The 10,721-nt window shown below is 33.4% G+C and overlaps 1 protein-coding gene across 1 annotated transcript; it reads right to left on the reverse strand.

The window, feature by feature from the left end:
* Positions 1–8,739: 8,739 nt before the first annotated feature.
* LOC137833011 (uncharacterized) lies at positions 8,740–9,909 on the reverse strand. The gene has a single exon (XM_068641408.1). The coding sequence runs from the start codon at positions 9,822–9,824 to the stop codon at positions 8,892–8,894; it is 933 nt and encodes a 310-aa protein (XP_068497509.1). The 5' UTR covers positions 9,825–9,909; the 3' UTR covers positions 8,740–8,891.
* Between the last annotated feature and the right edge of the window lie 812 nt (positions 9,910–10,721).

The raw sequence follows: 10,721 nt of genomic DNA on the forward strand, positions 1-10,721 counted from the left end.
ACGGAGAAGAAGGAGGAGAGCAAGCTGGCGTGCCAGAGAAGGAGATCACGAATACCGTCTCTGGCGCGGGACACTCTGTGACGCCGACAGAGGCTCGCAACAGAATGGACGAGAATTTTGGAGATCCGACGAAGGCGTGACTCTGAGGACGACGAAACTCGCTGCGGAGGCAGGCAAAGCGGGGATGCGTGCAACGGACGGCGCTGACACGAGAGAAGGGGCAGTGCAGGGAAAGTGCGACGCGGCGGACGGCGCCGGTGCGGGAGCAGAGACGCGTGTCGTGACGAACGACGCCGGCGCAGGAACAGAAACTCGCGTCGTGGCGGATGATGCTGGCTCAGAAATGGCGAGCGTGGTGGGCGGCGGTGGCGGCAGTGCAGGTTAATAAGGAAGAGGGTGAGGTGCGGTGGATTAACGACGCAAGCAATGGGACTGTTGGATGCGAGATAGACGGTGAGATACCAAGTGCTGCGGAGAGGATGAATATGGTGGGGTTTGCACCGAGTGGAGAGGCAACGGTTTTCGACACCAATGTTGGGCTAAGGCAAGCGAGACGAAGTCACTTTTTACAAGCTATCCAATAGGGAGGATGATGGCTAGTTTTGGATGAAAGGTTTTCGTCAGATTCGTTAAGGGGATTAAGTTCATAAATTATTATCTAAGACAGTGATGTTAAACACTATAGTAGAATGCTTTGGTTAAAAGATGAATACCATGAAGCTACATTGTTAGGAGAAGAAGAGGTCGTCATAAACAGGATTTGCACTTATTATCTAGACGGAGAATCGCTGATGAGGAGTCTAATTAGTATTAACAAAAAGGGGTAGGAGAAAGCGTGAGACGAACATACTTAAGAGATTTGATTAGGAAGGAGGAGGTTGGAATGGTCTGCTACAAGAGACAAGAGACAAAGTGCTCAGAGTTTTAGTAAGAAAAGTTGTTATTATTTTTGGAGTTCAAATGAAATTGTCTAGGTGGAGGACGGTACAGTTAATAATGTAGGAGGAATTATTACTACGTGAAGAAGTAGTTTCAATATGACGAGCTAAATCATGACAGTGAATGTTTACGGTTCTGGCTCGTTAAAAGAAAGAAAGGAAGTTTGGGATGAAATTAGTGAATTCAGGAAGATTCAACAAAATAAGGTGTGGTGTGTTGTTGGGGACTTTAATTCAATCAGAAGGAAAGAGGAGAGAAAAAGCGTTGTTTCAGTATCAAATTGTAGTAGAGAGACTAGGGGGTTTAATAGTTTCATGGAAAACTCCGAGTTGTTCGATATTCCAATGATCGGAATAAAGTTCACTTGGTACACGGCGAATGAGACAATTAAGAGCAGAATTGACAGGATTCTTGTTTCCAGAGAATGGGTGGAAGTTTGGCCAAATAGTAAGCAATTCGTTCTCACGAGATCAGTCTTTGATCATTGTGCTTTAGTGCTTAAAGTTTCGTCGGTGGATTGGGGTCCAAAACCTTTAAGGAGTTTGGATGTGTGGCAAAGAGATGGAAAGTTTTAGATTTCGTTTGCAGCAAATGGCACAATTATGAGGTGTTTGGCGAAGGGATGTTTGTATTAAAAGAAAATTTGAAAAAGTTAAAATTAGATTTGAAGAAGTGGAATAGAGAGGTTTTCGGGAACGTCAATCAAGAAAGGGATTTATTACAAAAGAAAATTCAAGAGCTAGATGCAAGAGATGATGAAAGCGATTTACATGAGTTTGGGAGGGAGGAAAGGAGACTTTTGCTGGCTGAACAAAGTCGAAACTTATTCATACAAGAAGCGTCTTGCATCAAAAAGCAAGACTAAAGTGGTTGAAACAAGGAGATTTAAATACCAAATTTTTCCATTCATCTGTGAAGTGGAGGAGATTGAGAAACGGGATCAATGGGGTAGTGAACGGTCAGTGGTGCAATGACAAGGAGGTGGTAAAGACCAAGGTTAGAGAATTTTTCGAACCTAGATTTGTTGGGGAGTCTGAACCCATGGTTAGGTTGGACAATGTTCGGTTCAACTCTATATCCGACGAAGATAACGAGTTGTTGGTTGGAGTTGTCTCTGAAAAGGAAGTTAAGAATGTTGTTTGGAGTTGTGAAAGTTCAAAGAGTCTTAGTCCTGATGGATTCAATTTCAGTTTCATTAAGTTCTGTTGGGTTTGCCTTTAGGAAGATTTCGTCTTGGTGGTAAATGATTTTATGGTTAACACCAAGTGGCCTAGGGGATCAAATGCTTCTTTTATCTTTTTTATTCCTAAGACTAACAATCTGCAACAACTTAGTGATAAACCTATATCACTGGTAGGGTGTGTGTATAAAATCGTTTCGAAGATTTGGTTATCAGAATGAAACATGTGATTAGTAAAGTCATCGGCGTTAGGCAATCTGCTTTTCTTGAAGGAAAGGGACTTTTGGATAGCATTCTTGTAGCCAATGAAGTTTAGAAGAGACGAAGAGGAAGAAGAAAAGTTATGTGTTTTTCAAGGTGGATTATGAGAAGGCTTATGACTCTATGAGATGGGATTTTATTTATTATATGTTAGGCATGCTCGATTTCTATGAAAAGTGGATTGCTTGGATTAAAGCTTGTTTGGAATGAGCATCGATGTCAATTCTTGTAAACGCGATTCCTACTAAGGAATATATTCCGAAGAACGGGTTGAGACAAGGTGACCTCGTTCTTGTTTCTTATAGCGACTGAAGGTCTAGCTGGGATGTATAGGACTACGGTTGAGAAAGACTTGGTTGAGAGCTTGGAGATTGGGAAAAAGTTGGTAAAGGTAAATATGCTCCAGTATGTTGACGACACTTTGTTTTTTTGTAAAGCAAATATTAAAAATTTATTTAACATAAAGGTTATTTTGAACTATTTTTAGTTGGCATATGGTCTTATGGTGAATTTCTTCAAGAGTAGACTTTGAGGAGTTGGGGTGGATCAGATGGAGATTCTCCGCTTAGCGACAATTCTAAATTGCGAGGTGATAAGAATTACTTTTAAGTACTTGGGGATGCCAGTAGGGGGTGTCATAAGAGGGGTGAGTTTTGGGATGAAGTGCTCAACAGAATAAAGAACAGACTGGGTATGTGGAAGGGTAGATACATATCGATGGCTGGGAGAATATGTTTGATTAAGTCCATTTTATCGTCAATACCTTTGTTTTATCTTTCTCTATTGAAGTTACCGTCTACTATGTTGAAGAAGATTGTGTGCTTGCAGAGGAATTTTTTGTGGGGTTCAGGGTCAGAAGGGCGGAAGATTGCTTGGGATAAGGTTTGTAAATCCAGGGAAGCGGGTGAACTCGGTATTAATAATATTAGGCAATTTAATTTGGTCTTGTTGGGTAAATGGACTTGCCGTCTGAATTCGGACAAGGGGGTTGTGGATGGAGGTCATTCAATCTAAGTATGGAGGATGGAGAGGCCTGAAGGAGAAAAGGACTAATAATAACATGGTTTCACTACAAGAAATTTGTTATTTACATACCGATTATTACATACATATTCAAATCCGTATGTAAAGTGAGTATTACATACAAATTTTTACATATGGATTTAAATCCGCATGTAAAGTGAGCGTTACATACAGATTTTTACATATAGATCCAGATTCGTATATAAAGTGAGCATTACATACGAATTTTTACAAGGAATTGGATTCGTATGTAAAGTGAGCGTTACATACGGATCCAGATCCATATGTAAAGTGAACATTACATACGGATCCAGATTCGTATGTAAAGTAAGTGTTACATACCGATTTTTACATACAAATCCGTATGTAAAGTGAGCATTACATACCGATTTTTACATACGGGTCCAAATCCATATGTAAAGTGGGTGTTACATACAGATTTTTAATATGGATTTGGATTCGTAAAGTTCTTGATGAAAATTAAAAGCAATGAACAAACTAAAATAAAAAAATTTAAAAATAAAAATATAAAAGAAGGTTATAGGGAATTGAAATAATTTTAAGATTTATTACGTTGTTAGAATTAAATTAGAAAAGTAATTTGAGTTTAATTATTTTTTTAATTTAATTAAAGAAAATTTTATAATATTAAAATTATTAAAAAAATAAAAAAAATAAAAAATATAAACAATAGTATAAATAATAATATTTCATATTGATTGTCTCTATCTATATCCGATTAGAATTATAACACCTTTTTTCTAATTGGACCATATGTGTTGCAGCCCATTAAAAAACTAAAAATAAATTAGGTGTTGCATGAAACGTATGAAGCGAGAATAATTACATACATATTGTATTCGTATATAAAGTATTACATACATAATATTTTTAATAATAATAATATTGATATTAATGATAATATTGATTAATATTTTTATTAATATTAATAATAAAAATATTATTAATATTTATAATATTAATAATAACAACATTATTAATATTTATAATATTAATAATAAAAATATTATTAATATTTATATTATAATAAAAAAAAATTATGAATATTTATAATATTAATAATAACAATATTATTAATATTAATGATATTAATAATATAAATGATATTAATAATATTAATAATATTTATATATATTTTTTATTGCTGATAAAAAAAATGAATAATATTAATAGTATAAATGATATTAGTATTAATATAAATAATAATAAGTATAATAAAAATCATATTATGACAAAAGAACTTGTTTGGTGTAGTGGTTAAAGTTCTTTGGTCACTTAAGGGACTTGGCCTCTGGTGCAATACATACGGAAAGTCTGAGGATTGGGTTGGAAAGTTTGAAGATCGTTTGAATTGGGATGTTAAAAATGGGAGAGATGTTTTCTTTTGATCAAACAGGACATGATGGAACAATATGTAACTCAAATCTTGGTGCTATTTATATATGGGTTATTCTATTATAAGTTTACTATATAATTTTATTGTTTATTATTGATAAAAAAATCCTATGAAACTCTCGACTAAAACTATATACTCACTGCCTCAATATAGAGGAGTGGCTTAACTTCCTTTGCATTTACTTGAAAAATGTATATATCCATGATTATGTTAGAAGACAATAAATATCACTACTTTGCTAGAAGTGAAATAGTACAAGCAAGTAATGCACATGATTTTTTTTGTTGTTGTTGAATATGCCTTGCATATAACTTATAGTGATTGAAATTTTAGTGAACTACCATGTGCCTATACATACCTAACTTCTTTTTTTTTTCATATATTATGATGGCATGAATAAAATGAAAAGTTGGAAGTAAAAAATAAAAATTGGGATTATGATGGAAACCGTCCAGTCTCACACAATCATACAATAAGGAGGATGAAGACCTAGAGGTTGTTTATTGATTTAATTGCACATATGGGTCTAAATTGAGCTTTTGCTTATTTTTGTAGGCCCAATCAAGAGGACAACTCTAGGGTGAAGGAATGTACAAACATATCCAAGAAGTTCTCTAAGTCATCAAAACATAAACTAGAGCTTTCATGAGAAGAACACAAGAAGACTGAGCTTTTTGTTGACTTGTCAACATTATTTTTGGGCCAAGCTTTAGCTTAAATAAATTGTATAAAGTTGATTAGGATTTTATGGGTCATGTATTAGGCCTAGTAGCATAAAATAATTGGACTAAATATTTGGGCCAAACAGTATAGGTTTTTGGGCTTGTATTTGAGCCAATAGTAAAATATGACTATTTAGGGTTAAAAATGACTAGTTAGGGTAACAATTGGGCTTCTTTGAGCCCAATGTAACCCTAAAACGTCTAGGGTATATTGGAGAACAAAAATACCTTGGCATGGAGCACATGGACGTCCACATGGCAACATAAGAGTGGAAAAGATTTAGCATGGAAGGTGTGAGCTAAGCATGGAAATCATGACTCCACATGACACCTTTTCATTGGAGAGTTTTATTTTGAATTTTAAAATTTTGGCTCCAAAATGTTCAGCCCTCTCTCCTATAAATTGAGGTGTTTGGCTCTCATTTTGTAAGATTAATCAATGAGTAAATTGCTGCCAAATTTGTGCCAATTACACTCTTGTCTGCTACCCTCCCTAAGATAGACGTTTGGTCTTCAATTTTCCACTAAACCAAGTGATTAGGTCTCACATATCACTCTCCATACCTATCCTTCACCTTCAAGGAATCCACAAGCTCTAAGTGAACTTCTTGTCCGCTACAATCCATGAAGCTTCCGCCAATCTATCAAATAAATCTCAACGGATGAAGACACTCTTCCATCATATTATAACCATAAAACAATTTCATTTGAAAAGCTAATTTGCTAAAGATGAATGGTTAAATTTTAGAAAGTACATTAAAAACTCAATTACTTATCTTTATGACTTTAATATGTTTACTTTAATCTCTATAATTGTAAATTTCATCTATTTACTTCAATCTAATTTGGATAAAGTGATTCGTTATATAAAATTATCATGTATTTACTATAGTAAAATAGATAAAAATTAATATTATACATATATATGATTTTTATTGATTTTAATAATAAGTAATATGTTGTATAGGGTTATTTTATGGTTTTTTTTCTCTTACACTCTATGTAAGAATTGTGGTTTAGATATTCTAAAATTTCTTTTATATATATGTATAGTATGATTTCTTTATAATATTGTTTATGTTTTTTTTTTAAAAGTAAAGAATAAAATTGAATTAAAAGATACTTTAGAAGTGTCCTAACCCTTATACAAAGACCAACCACCACAAAAACATTCAATACCACAAAAACATTCAATACACCGTTACGGCTGGATAATATTGTTTATGTGATAATAATATATAGTTCTTAAAGAGACAAACAAATCAAATTGTCATATTTTTAAACCATTTTCTGAAATCTCAATTTCTTTTTTTAACATACAACATTAGGCCCAAAATATTGTATATGTTACTAATGAAACAATTTAAATTTCCACTGCACACTTTAGAATATATATTTTCAGTTACAATTCAATATTTAGTGAGTTGACTGATATAAATGACACATTGAACTCTACATTTTTTTTTTCTTTTCTCTCTTTCTTCTTAAAGCTGGAAATCAGATAAGTTCATCAAACTCTACAACTATTCCCACTGACATTGTGCTCTCCTTGTTGATTACTATAAAATGTATAGGTTATTTTTTTCAAATATTATTTTTATTAATGGATCGTTCTTATGTAATGAGCTTTTCCCAGCTCAATTAGCATTTCCAAGAATGAAATTTAAGCACAAGTGGATCTTAGAAAGTTTAACGAAAATTTATTGTGATAGTTGGATTGGTGGAAAAATGTAATGTCATTAATTTTCCTTGTCAACAGATCATACATATAAATAGTTGTATTTCTTCCCCAATGTAGCAGGAGAGTGAACTGTGAACTTTCTTCTAGGATGATTTTATTATTCCTTATTTATTAGCTAGAGTAAAAAAAATGAGAGGTAGAAACAAAGGTTATAAAGTTTAAAAAAAAACCAAATACTAGAACCAAACTTTTATCTCACTATAAATTATGTCCATGAAAATTTACTCAAGAAAATGTTGTTGTTGATGCTACTTTTCTTTCCGGCTTGCTCCCCCACTATCTAAAAGGGTTTATGAATATAGAAGTTGGAAAGTTTTACCACTAAAAGATTAAAATGTTAGAAATATTTTTCCTATTTCAATTTTAATTTCAAGAATGCCATTTCTTAATAAAAAGATAAAATAAACTGAAACCAAATCAACATGGGATAGGTACAATATTTAGACTCATAAGTACCATTATGGTTATCCATTATCATAAGTACTAACATCATATACTTATGATAGAGTAAGTAATAAATGTTTGTTTACAATAAATCACTAAGAAAAAATGTTATTTCCACACACACTGAAAAATAAAACACATTAACTTAACACTATGTATTTCATTGAACAAGCTTGAACAAGAAAACTTTAATATTTCAGAGATTACTTTCAAAGTATTTAACTAATAAAAGCAGTTAATCTAATTAAAACCTTTTCATAAACAACTTTCATCAAACAGTAGTTAGCATAGTAGTTAGCATTAAACTTAGGGTTATACTTCACGCGTACTTGATAAAATGAATTCGGGTTGGAGAGAAGTTTTGACAAATCAACGTCATTATTCCAATAAATGAAACCTTCCAATAAATGAAACCAACTTGCGTAGCGTTGGATACGAAGCAAGGGACCAACTTGCGAAGTGTTGGATACGACGCCGGAAAAAAAACAGTTGAACAGGGAAGTCTTCGATGCAACCAAGAAAGAAAAACAGTATCACCACACACGCGTCTTTATGCATGTAATACTACAGTGCACACGTCTTCTTGCATGTAGTTCAACAGCCGCGTGTCTTCATGCATGTAACCCTACCGCGCATGCGTGGTTACCTCACCTCATTACGATAAAACCATTTTCACTTCCCAACACTCACATGTAGCTTCTTAACCCTAACCAACGCCCTACAATGTGTGTCAGTTTCCCCTCGCTTTACCCTCATTGGCCACTTCTCTCAATACTTGAATCTCACTAAAACAGCATCTCGTGAGGCCAACACTATAATCACTCCCCCACCTCACACTATAACCCTCTCTTCATCCTCTTTTCACAAATGATTCCTACAGAACATGCATTACCCAGGAATCTTTGTTTAAGATACTAAAGGGGACACTTTGTGTGTCTTAAGCAAAATTCTTACGAACCTCGATAAAAAAAAATAACACAAATAATACTTTTGAAAATTCGAGAAACCCATATGAACCAAAATAACCAGCTTAATTGAATAACAAGAAAATATTAGATAACCTTAACAGACTCATACAGTGAGAAAATCACTGAAGCAATATTACATGAATTGAAAAGAACTGAATAAAAATTTTCAATTATTTAACTTCTTGCTGGTTTTAAGCTAGTTTTCTGCAGCTGTTGTTGGCAAGTTTTCAGCTGCTGCTGGCAAGTTTTCACCTTCTGTTGCCAAATTTTCACCTGCTGTTGACACAGAGAAGCGACACAAGGGACACATATGACTAGTTTTGAGCCATGTGAGAATACATGGAAGATGAAAGGCGTGTTCGCATGGCATTGTGTAGCACTCAGCATTGTTACTCAAAGCTTCCAAGCAGATACAACAATCTTCACGTCCTCTTATAACAGTACATTTCTTCAAAAATGTATTTATTATGGCTTCTTCCTCGGAAGTATGAGTCACAGCAGAATTCTGCCTCTGATTCACTCTAGAACTCGGCCTCTGACTCACTCTAGAACTCTGCTGAGTCATTCTAGAACTCTGCTGAGTCATTCTAGAACTCTGCTGAGTCACTCTAGAACTCTGCTGAGTCATTCTAGAACTCTGCTGCTGCCTCGCTCTAGCACTCAGCCTTGGACTCCTTCTATAAATGACCCTCTGATTCCTTCTAGAAGTCTCCATGTACTCTTCACTAGCTGCCTGGTCTCCATAATTCAAGATTATAATTGCCACTGTTAAAGGGATGACTCGCTGTGGAGATTCCTGGGATGATTCCAAAGCAAGAAATTCAGAAGCGCTGTTAACACTGAACATGGCTTGAACATTAGAAACAATCCCTTCTGCTATTTCCTCAGGACATCCAACGGCGAAGGGTGAAAGTGTCAACACTGTCTGTAAGAAGATTGAACCCTCTTGAAAGAAATCTTGGGAGAGTATTGATGCTGGTAAAAGTTGATGTTGTAACCCATCTGGGAATGTATCGGCTGAGTGATACATTACTTTGATTTCGAAGTTGAAAGAATTACCAGGCACAACTGTGGTGTCTTCTTCATTCACCCTAGTAACACTGTAATAGTGATGCAGTGTCGACGACATTGTGAATATGTTAGGGAGAATGAACCAAACAATGATATACAGAAAGAGAAGAAGAAAGAGAAGCAGAAAGAGAAGCGATACTTTCACAACTCCTACCACAACTATTTATAATAATTTTTTATTCAATAATTTAATTTATATCTAATTTAATATTATTATTAGATAAATATTTTAACATATAAGTTTTCATTATGGATAACTTTCTTGATAATAATCATCATTATTAAAATAAAATATTATATTTTTATTTATTTATTTATTTTGCATTAATTAATTTATTGCATTGGGTGTATAAAAAAGTAGTTGACCTTCTTAAATGTTTTATTATTTATACGAGAGTCAAAAATAAAATTTTGTCTCGAAGACCAGTCATCAGTCATGTTAATTTCAAACAACTAAATAAAGATTTCCACTAGATGAATAACCTGATTTCAAATTAAATGAAGATTCCAATTAGATATTGATTTGATTTCAAATGAAGATTTCAATTAGATGAAATTAAATTTCATAATTCTTTTATTATATATTCTATGTTAGCTTTAAAATCAAGATAACACAAGTTTTTGCTTATTAATTATTTTTTCAAAAAATCATTTTGAGAGGGGGCGTTAAACTATAATTTAAATTATTTTCTCTTAATTTTGCTAGGTTTTATATTTTTTTTATTCGTTAAGCATCTATTTTTATTTTCAAATGTTTTTCTATATAAAGTTATTAATAAATTGAACTAAAAATATTAATTGAATGCATTTTGATTTTTTTTAAATAATAAAAATAACAAGGCTCTTGATGAATTAAATGAAATGTAAGAGAGTGAACATTAATTTTCAGAGATAACACTTAAAAAGAAGTAAACAAAAGTTTATTTATGAGAGGGAGTATCTCAGGTTCATCTTT

The sequence above is a fragment of the Phaseolus vulgaris genome, chromosome 6, assembly GCF_000499845.2.
Source record: "Phaseolus vulgaris cultivar G19833 chromosome 6, P. vulgaris v2.0, whole genome shotgun sequence".
NCBI lineage: Eukaryota > Viridiplantae > Streptophyta > Magnoliopsida > Fabales > Fabaceae > Phaseolus > Phaseolus vulgaris.

Bases quoted from the DNA above. Each gene is read 5' to 3' on its own strand.
- LOC137833011 (XM_068641408.1), bottom strand. From the start codon at position 9,824: ATGTCGTCGACACTGCATCACTATTACAGTGTTACTAGGGTGAATGAA.